Source organism: Macaca fascicularis, chromosome 1, assembly GCF_037993035.2.
Source record: "Macaca fascicularis isolate 582-1 chromosome 1, T2T-MFA8v1.1".
NCBI classification, from domain to species: Eukaryota; Metazoa; Chordata; class Mammalia; order Primates; family Cercopithecidae; genus Macaca; species Macaca fascicularis.
In genome coordinates, this window is record NC_088375.1 from 84,277,275 (window position 1) to 84,292,725 (window position 15,451).

At 47.2% G+C, this 15,451-nt stretch overlaps 1 protein-coding gene across 1 annotated transcript in view; it reads right to left on the reverse strand.

Moving 5' to 3' along the window:
- Window positions 1-450: 450 nt before the first annotated feature.
- PARP1 (poly(ADP-ribose) polymerase 1) overlaps window positions 451-15,451 on the reverse strand; it is a 47,019-nt gene continuing 32,018 nt past the window's right edge. Inside the window, exons 14-23 of the mRNA XM_005541012.4 lie at window positions 13,384-13,512; window positions 9,711-9,794; window positions 7,483-7,605; window positions 6,765-6,893; window positions 5,283-5,381; window positions 4,340-4,492; window positions 3,282-3,409; window positions 2,439-2,500; window positions 1,338-1,452; window positions 451-992 (exon numbers count right to left, since the gene is read on the reverse strand). Coding sequence (XP_005541069.2) covers window positions 911-992; window positions 1,338-1,452; window positions 2,439-2,500; window positions 3,282-3,409; window positions 4,340-4,492; window positions 5,283-5,381; window positions 6,765-6,893; window positions 7,483-7,605; window positions 9,711-9,794; window positions 13,384-13,512 — 1,104 coding nt within the window. The 3' untranslated portion in view covers window positions 451-910. The remainder of the gene's footprint in view (window positions 993-1,337; window positions 1,453-2,438; window positions 2,501-3,281; window positions 3,410-4,339; window positions 4,493-5,282; window positions 5,382-6,764; window positions 6,894-7,482; window positions 7,606-9,710; window positions 9,795-13,383; window positions 13,513-15,451) is intronic.

The following is a 15,451-nucleotide window of genomic DNA, read 5'->3' on the forward strand; positions in this document are numbered from 1 at the left end:
TGAGCAATGCTGTTTGTTGCCTGGCACGTTCTGGAGTTTCACAGATATGGGTAGAAACAATCCCCCCAAAGTCTCTTGGGACCTTGCACTGTGAAGATTAACCATATCTGTAGTCAGAATGAGAGCAGACACGCAATACACAAATAGAGAAGGCATCTGCATTTTTAATCGAGTATTACTATTAGCCCTTGGATAAGTATATTGGCAGTAGAGTTTTAATTTGGAAGACAAAAGTGCCCATAAGAAAGTCAAGAATTTCAAATGAAACTTTTAATACTACGTATTTCAAGAGCTCCCATGTTCAAGTATTCCTAGAGAAGGAAAGCTCTTTTTGTTTCTAAGTATGAGAAATTGTTAGCGTTCCTTCCTTTGGTCTTCCCACACCCCTCACAAAGAGGCAAACAAAATAAAAAGCGGACAATAAGTGCAAGATAAAAAAGAAAATCTAAATAGTATGAAATTAGTTTTTATTTTTAACTAAAAATAAAATGCTTAACATCTTTCCAAAATCGAAACTAAAGACGAACACTTAGAAAAGAGAGTGGAAACGTATTTTTCCTTCCCTGGGGAAACCAGTAAGGCAGACGTTCTAACGAAGCTTGGTTTTTTCCACAGGACTAGTCTATGCAAACAGAATCTCTCTCCAGCCTTTTCTCTATGTCAGTTTTATCTACCTGGCAAGAAAAAACAAAAACAACCCCCAAACAACCCCTCCCCACAAACACAACACAAAACAAGGGACTTGAAAAGTTGGAGAAAACCTTTAACGCGTTTCTGTAAAATCCTTTCTGAGGTGGTTTAGTACAGGCACTATCCATGCGCAACTTAGTTGGCCAGGTGAGTTGGTGCAGAAGCGCTTCAGGTGAATTCATACCAGAGCCACCGGGTGTGAGTCGGCCACCTCTCCCAATTACCACAGGGAGGTCTTAAAATTGAATTTCAGTTTCAGCAGATACTTCAGATTTACCTGAGCAATATCGTAGACAATGTACCTGAGGGGAAGCTTGTTAAGGAGCCAACGGTCATACAACAGAGGGTACATGTGCCTCATCTCCCCCAGGCTGGCAGGACGCTCAGTGCCAGCCTGAAAGTCACTCTAAGTCTTCTTCAGGCAGACTGAGGAGAGGAGATCATTCTCTGGAAACTGGGGGAAGGCTCATACCTTGTTAGCCAGGCTATGCACAGGGAGGGACCACGGAAGGGAAACAGTCACCATGGGACAGACTACAGGACAGCCTCTAATCCTTCTCTGCCCTGGGTAATCTGACAGCATGTAAGTGACTCTGTAGCTCGAGAACATCCCTTTGTGCTCACACAGCATACTCAAGAAAGGATACTCGTTATATAGTAGACAGGTGTCATTCACACCAGATGAAATCCCGGTCCCAAGAGGAACCTCTACACCATCCAGACTAATACTAGCTGAAGGGTCAGGGGTAGTTTTGCCCAAACCTGAAAAACAGAAGTCACAAGTGACATGAACTGTGAGAGCAGATGTGGCAAAGGTTCCAGGGAGATGAGCTCTATTTGATGTTGAGTCCATGTGGCCTTTTTTTTCCCTTTTTGAGATGGAGTCTCACTCTGTCGCCCAGGCTGGAGTGCAACAGCATGATCTCAGCTCACTGCAACCTCCGCCTCCCGGATTCAAGCAATTCTCGTGCCTCAGCCTCCTGAGTAGCTGGGATTACAGGCACCTGCCACCATACCCAGCTAATTTTTTGTATTTTAGTAGAGACAGGGTTTCACTACGTTGGCCAGGATGGTCTCGAACTCCTGACCTCAGGTGATCCACCGCACCCAGTCTCATGTGCTTATTTTAAAGACATGCTCTGCTCTATCTTTCTTCAGATACAAAACTAAGGCAATAAATCAAGGTTTCCAGGGCATCAACCTTCACTGAGTTTCATGAGAACAGTGGCAGTACCCTCCATACAGGGTCACATTTTGGCTTAACAGAATTCCAAAGCAGCCACTTCAACCAGGCAGTGGGAAGTTCTAAATCATATGCTGCAAATTCTAGCAATGCAAGATGCTCCAGGCTACAAGATGCTGTAGCTACAAGTTAGGTTAAAGCCCAAACCCATGCACCTGGTTACTGGTGCCTGCACCAAGATTCTCCTGGGGCATCTGTGATACCAGCTGCAGCCACAGAGAGAGAACTGTTTTTAAAAATGAACCTCCTGCTATAGAGCTTGCCTTTTTTTTTTTTTTTTTACAAAAATAAATAAAACGAACCTCCAATCACGGTCAGCTGCAGCATATTAACCACCACTACCACCCCCAAACAACAACAACCACACACACACCCCAAAAGGATAAAATGAATCTCCAGCTGTTTGACAGCCAGCCACAAGGCAGCCTTCTCAGGACAGCAAGCCCCCCGTTCTGTGCTGTCCAGGGTGCCTTGGGCTGTAGCAGCAGCTTTGGAAACACTTTACCTTTGACACTGTGCTTCCCCTTGGGTAACTTGCTGATATGTGAAGCGTGCTTCAGTTCATACCTATTCAAAAGAGGACGGGCTCAGAAGAGGCTTTCACACTGTGCTCTCAAAACCAAGTTTGATTAGGAGAATAAGATCAGATATAGAGATGAGATAAAAGCCCACAAAACCCAGACCATCTTAACTGCTCAGGCTTCCTCCCGAGTTTCTGGAACTGCTCCAGAACCTGAAGCTGCGGTTGCGGCTGAACATAGTCTGTGCCCAGCGATCACTGCTATGGGGCCATTTTCAAGGAAAGGCCCTATATGGAGTGGTGAACGGCAGCTCTGGGTTTCCGTCCACATTCCACAGTCCCCAGACCCCTGGCCATTTACATGACCCTGTGCTTTTGGTTACAGTTCACAGGACTAGGGTGGATGTCCAAATCAAGCTGGACTAATCAGATCTTTCTCTGTGGAGAATCTGGAAGTGGGATTAAGATTCCAGTTCTATTTGGGTTGGTCTAAGAAAACTGAAACACTGCTGAGTGGAGGAGGAGGCCATGGGGGATCATCCTTTGTGCAACTCAATCTCTCTGCTTCCCAGTCCGTGGAGAGAAGACACTGCCAGCTCTGGAGGCCTGGCTGCGTTCCTGCCCTTGCATTTCCTGAAGTATCCTTGTATCTCCCTTGTTCCCTTAACTTGAATTGGATTCTGTTATTTACAAGAAAAGAATCCTAATTGGCAGGTCCAGTAACTGTAGTGGGGAATTTCCACTCTCCCAGCCAAAGGGAGTTCTGCCTATAGCCCATTCCATCTGTCCCCATGAAATGCCATCGGTCCCAGAGCCAGGTTTACTCACATGTTTCCAAGGGCAACTTCTCCCAACACGATTAAGCCTATTGGGTCTCCCTGAGACGTATGGCAGTAGTTGGCACTCTTGGAGACCATGTCAGCGAAATAGATCCCTTTACCAAACATGTAGCCTGTCTGGAAGGTTGGAAAAGGGACAGCTGAGAATCTTCTGATGGGAAATTAGGAGCAGCTGTTCACTGAGTGCCAACATGAGCAAGCCACCCAGCTAAGTGCTGCAATCCATCACTTCTAATTCTCACAATGCCCATGCTGAGGAAACACCAAAGTTTTAGCTCACAAGCCAGGCTGCTCAGATCCTAGCTCTGCCAGGTGCCAAGGAGCTGCAAGAAGCTATGTAACCTTTCTGGACTCTACTTGCCTCTTTTAAGTGGGGAACATAATCTCATGGAGCTGCTGTGAGGATGGAATGAGCTCATCAATGTTACTTAAACTAGTGCCTGTCAACACCCAAGGAACGCAGACTGGTATTTTTATTCCCTTTTGTAAGTGAAACACAAGGTTCACAAAGGGTAGGCCATTTGCCCATTATACACTACTGCACAGCACCAGAGAGCATCATTTAAACCACTCTCCTCCTCGTTCTACAACTGTGAAACTAGAGGCTTGGAAGGCCCTGTCCAGCTGGACCCATCTAGAATCCAGCAGGTGGCATCACGACCCCTCGTGTCTGGGTAAAGCCTTACTTATTTATCACTACGTTTTCCTGCTGAAGACACTGACACTCAAGAGGTGGCCCGGCTGGGAAGTGGTAGAGGTAGGCCTGGACTCAGCTTGGCCTGTAGCCACGTGTCTGTTCTTTGCTCATCAACACACCCAATTAGCATTTGCAGCAGGCCCTGGCCTGGATGCTCTATCTCCTTTGTTCCAGAAACTGTGTTTGAAACTCCTGACAGGATCAGGGTCAGGAGGATAAAAGGGTGAAGGCCTAAAGAAAGGATGTCTGGCAGCATCCCCCTAAGCCAACTAGGCCTCTTACTCAAAGTTCTTTATGGAGACACCTGCAGAGACAGGTATTGCCCACCCCTCACTAGGCCAGGCACATACCACAGGTGCTTCAGGCGGGGCTATCCGAAGACCCTGGGACAGGATCCCGGCAAAGTTGGTGGTCCTGGACCCGTGCCACAGCAATCTTCGGTTATGAAGCTGCTTAAAGGGCTTGTAGCGCTGGCATTCGCCTTCACGCTCTATCTTAAAGATCTGGTTGTAGTAGTAAACAAAGGGAGGGACAAAAGAAGCCATTTGTTACTCTGGTTGATTGAAAGATAGGACTGGACACAGGAGAAATGACTGGCTGTCCCTAAGGCTAGAAGACTTAAGGTCTGCTGCAATGCAGAAAATGTTTTCCACAAGGCTGGGATGGAAGGTCAAGGTCTGGCCCAGCAGAGCCCAGCCATTGCTAGTTAGTATTACTGTGCAGCAGATGTGCACTTGAGGAACTTTATCTTAGACCTCTGATAATTGTACGTTCTGAGACCAGGTTTGGGGATGGGAAATGTCCTTTAAAACATAATAAAAAGCCATCCCCAAACTACTGTATAAGATGCTAATTTTATAATCTCAGCACTTTGGGAGGCCAAGGAAGGCAGATCACCTGAGGTCAGGAGTTCAAGACCAGCCTGGCCAACATGGTGAATCCCTGCCTCTACTAAAAATACAAAAATTAGCCAGGTGTGGTGGCGCATGCCTGTAATCCCAGCTACTCTGGAGGCTGAGACAGGAGAATCACTTGAACCCGGGAGGCAAAGGTTGCAGTGGGCTGGGATTACACCACTGCACTCCAGCCTGGGTGACAGAGTGAGACTCCATGCCAAAAAAAAAAAAAAAAAAAAAAAAAAGACTACTAATTTTTCTGCTGAACAAATGAGTCACTTCTTTGGATTATTTAAAGTAAGTAAACTGCTCTTTTCTACCCAGGCCCAGGTTGGAGGAGTGGGCAGGGAAAAGCTGGCAGGACACAGAAGAAAGTGGGGGAAGAAGGGATTCTTACATCGATGACTTCCAAGTCATACGCATTGTGTGTGGTTGCATGAGTGTTCTTAACATACTTCCTGATGATCTCGGCTTCTTCAGAATCTCTGCCAACCACCTGGGTAAACAGAATCTTGGGATTAGCACAAAGGAGACCCCAGGAGAGCTACAGAGGAGGAATGCTCAGGCTCAGTCGATGCACAGCTCAACACCACACTCCTCAAAGGAAGCCAGGCATGACCGAGAGCCTGTGTCCCAGGCCCGTGGGCTGGGCAGATCCTGGGCCAGTGGCTCCACTTTCCTCTTCATCTACTTGGGCTCAGGGTTCCTTTTTGTCTTAAAATTCTATGTTTTGGGATATCAGGGAAGCTGGAATATGGGGCTCACTGTCAGTGAGCAGGGCATTTCCAGAACAAGCAACTGGCTCCTGGAAGAGAGTCCAGCTCAGCATGAGTTAAAACACAATGGGCCAGAGGAAGTCACAGCTATGATGTGCAATTAAAATTATCCCTGGCTCAGTGCACAAGCCTAACAAGCAGCTGTCAAATAGCTGACGTAATCTATGCTAAGTAAACCTGAGTATTATAGATGAGACTAGTTATGTTTTATTTTCATATTTATATTCAAAGTTCAGAAAACCTAGGAATGCTGGTCTACCTCACTGTCTTTTAATTAAAAGTCTTCAGAATTGTAAACAGAGAATAAGAATCCCTTCACAAAGAACCACCCCCACAGTTTTCCCATCAGGAAGGTGCTCTAGGGGCAAAATAAGTGACATGTGGCGTCTTACCTGCTTGGACTCACAGATCTACACTTTGTCCTAGGAAAGGAGCAAAGGCTCTTTCTTTAGTGATGTAAACACCTGGTACCAGACTCAACACACTAGCCCACCTGAACCCCTGCAACACTGCAGGGAATGGGCTGAGGACAATGGGGCACATGAGCGTGGAGATAGGCTCAAGGACAGGGCCATCTAGAAGCTGAGGCAAAAATCCCTCCTCTGTTGGTCTAAGCAGGGTGTTCAGAGACTGTGTGTGCCAACACAGGCCACTTTAGCTCCAGAGAAAAATGAACCCAAGCACTGTGTTTTTATTAGAGCTGCCATCAAGCATTTCCACTTCTGAAATGGACATCGGTAATAAGCCCTCTAAAAGTTCACACCACAAGGGTTTAGAAAAACAGAGTTCCTCTCTAGATTAAGGAGGGGGAAAAAAAAAAGAACTTTTGGTAAGACCCTCAAAAATCAATTTGTATGCCAAGCTGAGGTGCTGGCTTGGAAGGCTGCCTTGCAAGCAAGGTGCATTATCTACATGTGAAATGCCCAGAGGTTCTCAAAGGACCACCAGCAGCAATGTCCGGGAACTTGTTAGAAAAGTAAATTACTGGGCACCAGCCATCTGTGTTTTAACAAGCTTTCCAGGAGATCCTAACACACATGCAAGTATGGGACCGCTGCTCTCAGGATGAGGTTAAATGTTTGAGGAAGGCCTGACCCTGTTACCTTAATGTCAGTTTTGAGCTTCTCATAGTTGACATCGATGGGGTCCTTGCTGCTATCATCAGACCCTCCCCTGAGCAGACTGTAGGCCACCTCGATGTCTAGCAGGTTGTCAAGCATTTCCACCTTGGCCTGGAGGAGCAAAAGCAAGCCCCTGACTTAGGTATCATGGTGAGTGAGACAGACTCACCCAGGTGGCAGAGAAAACCTACATGCAGAGAACGTTCAACACAGTGAAGGGCAAACCTTCCTGCTGGTCAGGGCCAGCCTGTTACCTGCTGCACACAGTGAGCTCTCCTAAGGACTTCCTGGAATGCTAACAAGGCCTTGCGGCCTGGGGGAGTTGAGAGGTGGAAGAACTGTCTTTCCTCTCATACAAGCTGACATTTGGGACCTATAATGAAGGTACTTCAGACAAATGTTTCCTGAGCCAGGAGCTCTCTTAAAAGGCAGAGAGGGAAAATGGGGAGGAAGACGTTGTTATGAGGGAGAGGCTCTCCCTCTCCAACAGCTCTTTCCCCAGTGGATTTGGTGGAACAGAGGCAGGAAAAATGGCTCTGCCTCCATCAGTGTGGGTAGAAACCCAACTTCAAAACAAGGGCAAGGAGGTGGCCCTCCCAGCATCGGCGCTGCCCTCGGGGATCATGACGGGGAGGGACGGTTGCAAGGGAGTCACACCCTCGCCCAGCAGACCTGCAGTCCCTTCTGAACCCTTGTGTACCTGCACACTGTCTGCACTGTTCAGGAGCGGAGGCTTCTTCATCCCAAAGTCATGGGGGATCAGGGTGTAAAAGCGATTTGAGAGATCCAGGATCTGAGAGTCGCTGCTGCCCTGAGACACTGCCTGGAGACGAGGGGACAGAAGGAACACAAGACTGACGAAGCAGCTCCGAGCCCCCGGCCAGGCTTTCTCTTCTAGCAGGTGGGTGCTGCAGCAGGTCCAGAAGTAGCGTGGTATGTGCACATGCCAGGATGCATGGGAAACGACCAGAAGACCACCTTCCTGTTAAAGCTACACCACTGAGCAGCACAGGACCCCCATCCTCTAAAAGCACTGCTCAACACAATGGGCTTCTCCCATGAACTTTCATTTGTACAAAGAACTGTGCAGTTACAGACATCTGAAACCCCGCCACAACTATGCAAAATGTTAACTGTAAAATCTAGGTGGTGGGCTCATGACTACTGCTGTAAAATTTCTTCAACTTTTTGTATGTTTGAAACATTTTCATAATAAAATGTTGGGAGGAAGTTGCCCATTGCTATAAAATTCAGTCAGGCTCCTTGTCTCCACTGACCTTCATTGGCATTAGTTTTTACTGTACCCGGAGGTTGAAGTGGCCAGGCACAGAAAGGCTAAGCAACCCTTACACTTACTGCCAGTGTCACTTGGTGCTCTATATGTAAAGGGTGTGCAAAAAATGCACAGAGATGAAGAGTGGGGCCATTGGGATTCCAGGAATTTGGCAGACAGCCTAGGTGACCACAAGAAGGTCAAGGGGGTATCAAGTGGCACCCAGCAGGTCTGAAGCCCCACGCCTGCTTCTTGCTGTAACATGGACTTCACCAAGTCGTACAACTTCCATCTGTGCTGCCCAGGTGGCTCTGGAAATGGGTAAGGATGCTATTCCAGCTCTTCTACCTGAAGACTATGGCATGGGAAGAAGCAGGGGCTGAGGAAAGCCTTGCAAGTTCTCAGTCAGTGAGGAATAAGGAGAGACGTTCACTGCTCAGAGCCAGCTGTAACTGGAGTTGACAGATCCGGTTCAGGGCCTTTTCTCCAGCACCAGCCAGAAAGCCCGCTGCCTAGGCCCACTTCTGTTTCCCGTGTGCTTTCCTTCTTTCTATAGGCCAAGCCTGTATCCACCCACAAACATAAGCGGAACCCTCCAGCTTCTCCGGGATGTAGCTGGAAGGTTCCAGGACTGGGAGACCTTGAAAGATGCTTGAAGAATGTTGAAATAACATGAATGAAAGGTTTCCATCTGATGACTTCCTAGTAACTGCACAATAAACTCTGCCTAACTCTTAAGGACACATAAAATAAAAACCACAACGCAGGTGACCCTTGAACAATCGATTTGAAGTGTGCAGGTCCACTTATACACAGATGTTTTCAATAAATACAGTTAGCTCTCTACACCTGTGGGCTCTGCAGTTGAGAATTCAACCAAACTCAGATCAAAAATATATTATTCTCAGGCCAGGTGCGGTGGCTCATGCCTGTAATCCCAGCACTTTGGGAGGCTGAGGTGGGCGGATCACTTGAACCCAGGAGTTCGAGACCAGTCTGGCCAACATAGTGAAACCTCACCTCTACTAAAAACACAAAAAATTAGCTGGGCGTGGTGGCGCATGCTTGTAACCTCAGCTACTCGGCATGAGAATCGCTTGAACCTGGGGGCGGAGGTTGCAGTGAGCTGAGATTGTGCCACTGCACTCCAGCCTGGGGGACACAGCGAGACTCTGTCTCAAAAAAGAAAAAGAAAAGAAAAATTCCCCCTCCCACAAAAAAAATCTCAGGATGCGAGACCCACAGATGTGCAGGGCCAACTTTTCTCCTCCATGGGTTCTGCAGGGTGGACTGTAGGACTTGAGCATGAGTGAATTTTAGTGACCACAAGGGAGTCCTGGAACCAATCCTCGAGGATACAGAGGGATGCCTTTACTTTTAAGAGAGAGGGTAACCAACGTCTTCAAGTTTATAGGCAGTTTACTATGTATCTGACAACTGAAAAAGTTGCCATTCATTAGTTTTATGATAAACTTTTGTAAGTGGCAGGCACTTGCCATTTATTGAACTAAAAAAAATCTAAACCCTCGTGATATGCAGTTCAGTACTTCCAGTTTCTTAACCTTGAGTAAATGTTACCCCTGGCCACCCCCAGGTCTCGCCCCCTAAGTCAGCCAGGGGAGGTTCCAGGAGGCCCCTGGCGGCCCCGTGCTTACCTGCTGTACCTCACTGAGGATGGAGTACGCGGCCTGGATCTGCCTTTTGCTCAGCTTCCCCAAGGGCATCTTCTGAAGGTCGATCTGAGGAGACAGGGGATTTCGCTCTGAATGCTGGGGACTGCGCAGTGTGATAGCAGGAGAGCTGGACCGAGCAGCCCACCCTCAGGCCCCCAACAGAAGCAGTCAGGAGCCTGCTGGGATTTCCTGAGGACACCAGTGACCCAAATCCAGAGTTTGTAGCCCCACTCCCCCAATGAGAGATGGTAGTGTGTCTGAAGATTCTTGCTTACTTCCATTATGGCTGGGCTTAGCCAAGCCATAAGTCATGCTGACCCCCCCGCCCAGTGGCCTTCCCTGGGGTCCCAGAGCCAAGGCGGTTAAGTGCACCCCTCCCTGGGTTCCCAGCTGGAAAAGAACCAAGAGTTTTCAAGTGTTGAACACTATTTTTAAAAAGGACACACTCCTGAACTTATGGACTTACATTCAAATCAATGCTGTCCCTTTCAGATCAGTCACCTCCAACAAATATTGCTACTGCTCATATCTTGGAAACTGCCTGACATCAAGAGAAACTGCAGTGGAAGAAGCATGAGATCTGCAGCCTTCGTTTTCCATTTGTTAAGTGGGGCCATTTCCTTAAAAGGCACTCACTCCCTTTTGCGAGCAGCCCTGCCTATTTAGCTCAGCCCCTGCGTGGAGACACGTGTGTACCAATGGGCCCCACACTGTATCCTGAGACATCGTCTCTGGGGCTTTGCCAATAGACCCTTCTGAGATCCCCGCGGGCTGCGACTGCGCCTTTCCATTTCTGCACGTCCAGCACTTCCTGCAGTGCTTGGAACAAAGAACTGAACAAGAATCTTAGAAATGGAACTGCTATGGTGATAAAATTAAATAAAAGGATGTGAAAAGTACTCACAGCTCATCAGGCACTGACCAAAAGCCAGCAGCAACAACTTCTAATAAAATCCACAAGCCCTGACCTGGGCTTCCCTGTACACTCAATACTGCAAACTCCATCCTAAGGGAAGATCTGATTACTGGCAAGAATTAAGTAGCCACAGCCACATCTGGGGAAGAAGGTGGATAATCTATTTCAAGCCAAGAACAAGGTATAATAAAAGAACAGAGTGACTTTGGTATGGACTCTCAATCAGCTCTGAAAGCAGTTCTCAAGAAGGATTCCCAAAAGAAGTTCTGATGGCACAGCATGGCCAGAGTGAGGGCAGAACTTTGAAGGGCACATTTTCCAAGCTGTATAATTCTGGTGTTTATGTAAAAAAAAGAAAATACCTAGTTTCCCTAATTGTACGCCCCTCAAAACATACGCACAGACTAAAAATAAGAGGTGGGCTCCATCCACACAGGCTGCCCTCGCTACTGGAAAAGAAACTCAGGCACAGCGCTGGATGGTGGGCTGGGAGCAGTGGCTCCACAGCTGCCCAGTTTAGAGAGAAAGAGAAAAGTGGGAGAAATACCTTGGCACTGGGGACCCATGAGCCCCAGCTGCAGCCAGAAGGGGACTCCTAGGGCTGCAGCCTGGATCCCTGCCCTCCGCTGTGTGTCCTGACTACCTGGAGCCCATTCCCTTCTGGACTCAGGATGTGCCCTCCTCACAGGGAAAGTCAGGTTCCCCTGGTGCTAAGGATGAAGCCCTGAGGGCCACTATGTCTCCTTCTCTACATGGTTACTCCAATTCCACGTGGACCCCGCTGAGGTCAGGAGCGGGCATCCTGCTTTCCACACACTTCCAGCTAGCTGCCTTCTAGCTTGTTTCAGGAAGCAGCGCCCATGTCCCTTTTCTTCCTGCTAAACTAGTTACCTGTCCAGTGAAAAACATTAAAATGTCATTTCAGGCTGTGTGCCATGGCTCATGCCTATAATCCCAGCACTTTGGGAGGCTGAGGCAGGTGGATCACCTGAGGTCAGGAGTTCAAGACCAACCTGGCCAAAATGGTGAAACCCCATCTCTACTAAAAATAAAAAAAAAAATTAGCCAGGCATAGTGGTGCATGCCTGTAGTCCCAGCTACTCGAGAGGCTGAGGTTGGAGAATTGCTTGAACCCAGGAGGTGGAGGTTACAGTGAGCTGAGATCGTGCCACTGCACTCCAGCCTGGGCAAAAAGAGTGAAACTCCATCTCAAACCAAACCAAACACAAAACAACAAAAACAACATTTCACAGGAAAGGACTTGGGTTTGAAAATAGCTGAGAACTTCTAAGAATCACAGATAGACCAAGGTGTGGGAGACTGGAAATGATGTGCAGGACTTCAAAACGTGAATGAAACGAGGCCCTCTTCTCCCTTACCGTAGCACCTCTCAACCTTTCCCTCCCCCTGTCCCTCATTCTCAGTGAGCCCACCCATAAGCTGTTCACACTAATAGACCTCATAAACAAGTCAGATGACACAGCGATTTGAACAAGCACAGCGAACAAGCCCTGGCCATTTTTTAAACCCGTTAGAGGATGTAACTCAACACTCCACTCTACAACAGCACAGGCGTGAGCATTCCTGCCAGGCTGAGCTCTTGGCTGGGAGATACTGGGTTGGCCCTGATGTCCATGGGGCTTATACTGCCCAGTTTTGACCCCCTGTCCTCCCAGCTCTAAGGCAGGCCAGGAGGCTCTAGGAGGAAGGACTTGGGAAGACAGCAGAACGTGAGCATGAAGGGAGCAACCCCGTGGAGAAGGGTGGAATGCTTTAAGGCTGATCTGAGACTCTCAACCTCCACTGGTTCCTAGGAGCCCAGGACAAAGGGAATAACCATATGCATCGCAGCTGCTTGTTTTTCAGAGCAGCCTGAAGCTTCTGGGTTCATTGGCTAGGGAAGAGGAGAGGGTGTTTGCTGGCCAGGTGGGACCATCTCTGCTCTGAAGGCCCCCAGGGTCAGTACTTAAGAACTCTGATGCTAGGAGCAGCAAGAACAAGGGGTCTGCCCTTTTGCACTCATCTCCCAGAGGGAGAGCGGAGATGAGAAGGAGGACAGACAGGAAACACAGAGCCTCTGGCTGCAGTCTCTGCCATTCTGCCCTGGACAGAAGCATGACTAATCCAACAACCATCACCCCCACCCCACTGCCAACCTTTTAGAAACTGGTATGAATTTTATCTTATGAATAAGTGTCACAGCAATTTTCTTTTACTCTAAGTGGGCTGTCTTGCACTTCCCATGGTAACTCCAGTTGGTTGGTTTGGTTGGGCCACAAAAGAAGCAAAACTAATACACCCTGCCACAGCATGAAGAAGGGGAAAAATACAAAGGGTGGGCTGGTCACAGTGGCTCACACTGTATTCCTAGCATTTAGGGAGACCGAGGTGGGTGGATCACTTGAGCTCAGCAGTTGGAGACCAGCTGCTTGGGCAACAACATGGTGAGACTCCATCTCAGAGAAAAAAAAAAAAAGTACAAAGGGGACTAGGGACCAGGGAACAGCTCTCTCCAACACATCACATGCTTCACTGCAAATCAAACAACCCTCTGCAAAAGTGCAACCACTCCAGGCCCCAGCACTCACACAATTTAAGATTGAAGGACAGGTACGAGAAGCTGACAGCCAATGTATTCTGTTTTTGAAACAGAAACAAGAATAGGCAGAGCTCTTCACTAGCTCAGCAAATCATCATCCACAGCAAATGCTCACAGATAAAATGATAAAGCGCAATAACCTCATATTCCACCATGGCTTTCTTCATACTTTCCACATCAAAGATCAGCTTGATGAGGTCCTGAACTGGCTTGGGGAGCTTGGACTTGGTGCCAGGATTTACTGTCAGCTTCTTCACTGCCTCTTCATCCTTCAGGAAAAAAGCACATTACCAAGAGACCCAAATCAACAACTCAACCAAGGTATCTGTGTCTGTGGGGCCGGGCTGCAGACAAAGGACACAGGCTAGAGTGCCACCAGCAAAAAAAGCTGAGTATTAATCAAAAAGGTGTGGAAACAGCAGCCAGGATGAAGGTGCCTGATGCTGTACACGGGTCAGACTCTTCCTGTGCCCGTCCCCGAAGTTTTCTTGGCGGATTCTTATTCTTGTTGCCACTGCAGCATCTGCATGGGCTGACCCACCCTGGGGTTGCTGGTCCCTTCCTGGGAACCTGCCTAGTGCCCACTCATGCGCAACCTGGAAGTGCTGGGCAACTGTAGAGGCAAACCTTGGGGCAATAGGACATGAAACTGAAGGACAAATTATTTCTCTTTTTTTCTTACACTTCCTCACACAAGGGCCAGTTGCAAGACTAAGTTTATATAGCCTTCTCTAAATTCCCAAAGGACCAAGCAACCAGTCCCATGCGCTGCCAGCCAGCCTGACAGTGTTAAAGCACATCGTAGCATTAACTGTCCGTCCTCCTCCTACATTGCCTAATAAACTATTGAGGCTCCACCCCCACTGTCTGAAGAACCCAGGTTATGTCAAGATCACACTGTACTGAAACTGCTTTAACTCTTTAGACTTGAACTGTATGAGGGCATAGACTGTGCTCTGTCCAGCACAGTGTCCCTAGCAACTAAAACGGAGTTTGGTATTTGGAGTGAAAGGAACTGACATTGGGCTTTGAACCTGGAATCAGACTGGCTTACCCAAGCAGCAGAGAGCTAACTTGTGTTGTTAGTGTTCATGGCTGCTGCTCTCACCTTCATAGTAGACCTACTCAGTGTTGAAACACCATCTTAAATGTACTCTGTTATCTTCTGGGTATAACTTCATTGGAGGGCAAAGTATCTATGTGTGCAAAACCCTTATTTAAGTGCATATACCTTATGACCCAGTAACTACTTGTAATGACAACAATCACAGAAGCACACAAATATTTATATGTATATCAGCATCATTACAGCAAACGCCCAGAATCAATCTAAATAACTTCCTGCTAAGTTACTCTGATTCTGATTAATGATGTTATTCTGATTAATGATGAATTCTAGCCACACACGGGATGGGATTCAATGCAGCCTTAAATAATGCTCTGGATTGGTGCAGCCAGTGGCCACTACAGTAGCCACTGGCCAAACTGAGGTGTGCTGTAGGCACAAAATACACACCAGATTTCAAACACTTAGTAGAGAAAAGCCAAAAGGGAAATTTTCTCATTAATAATTGTTGGTGCTGATCAGGTGTTAAAATTAGAATATTTTGGATATATGGGGTTAAATAATACCAAGATTAATTTCATTGGCTTCTTGCTTTTTAAAATGTGGCTATAAAAAATTTTAAATGTATTGAAATGGCTTGAATTATAATTCTATTGGACAGCACTGCTCTAGAAGACATAAGGAAATGTTCCTGGTACATTAGGGCAAAAAGCAGATGGTTGCAACATGGTACATATGGTGGTGGAAAAGGTACATATGCAGTGAAAGCTGACTGAAAGATATATCTACCATTATTTTAACTGTGGTTAATTCCGGGCAATCTTAATTTTTTGTGCCTTAGTAAATTCTCAAAACATTTTAAAACAAATATTTAACTCAGTAAGGGGCGCTACCGAGTCAGGCCAAATCTGTCCTGAAAGTCTGCTGTCTGAGCCTCCTCATTGTATAAGCAAGATGTAAATCCTATTTTTAATATAGAGAGTTCATGAGGCCCTCTGTAAACTAAAAAATTCCCCCTTTCAGACATACTAGGCCTCAAAGATTTCGAATTAAAATCTCTACCCACCTACAGGTCTCTCTTTTTGTAAATAAATGTGTTTTCTTTTCCCTGATTAAAAAAGTGATAAATTCCCATTTTCATA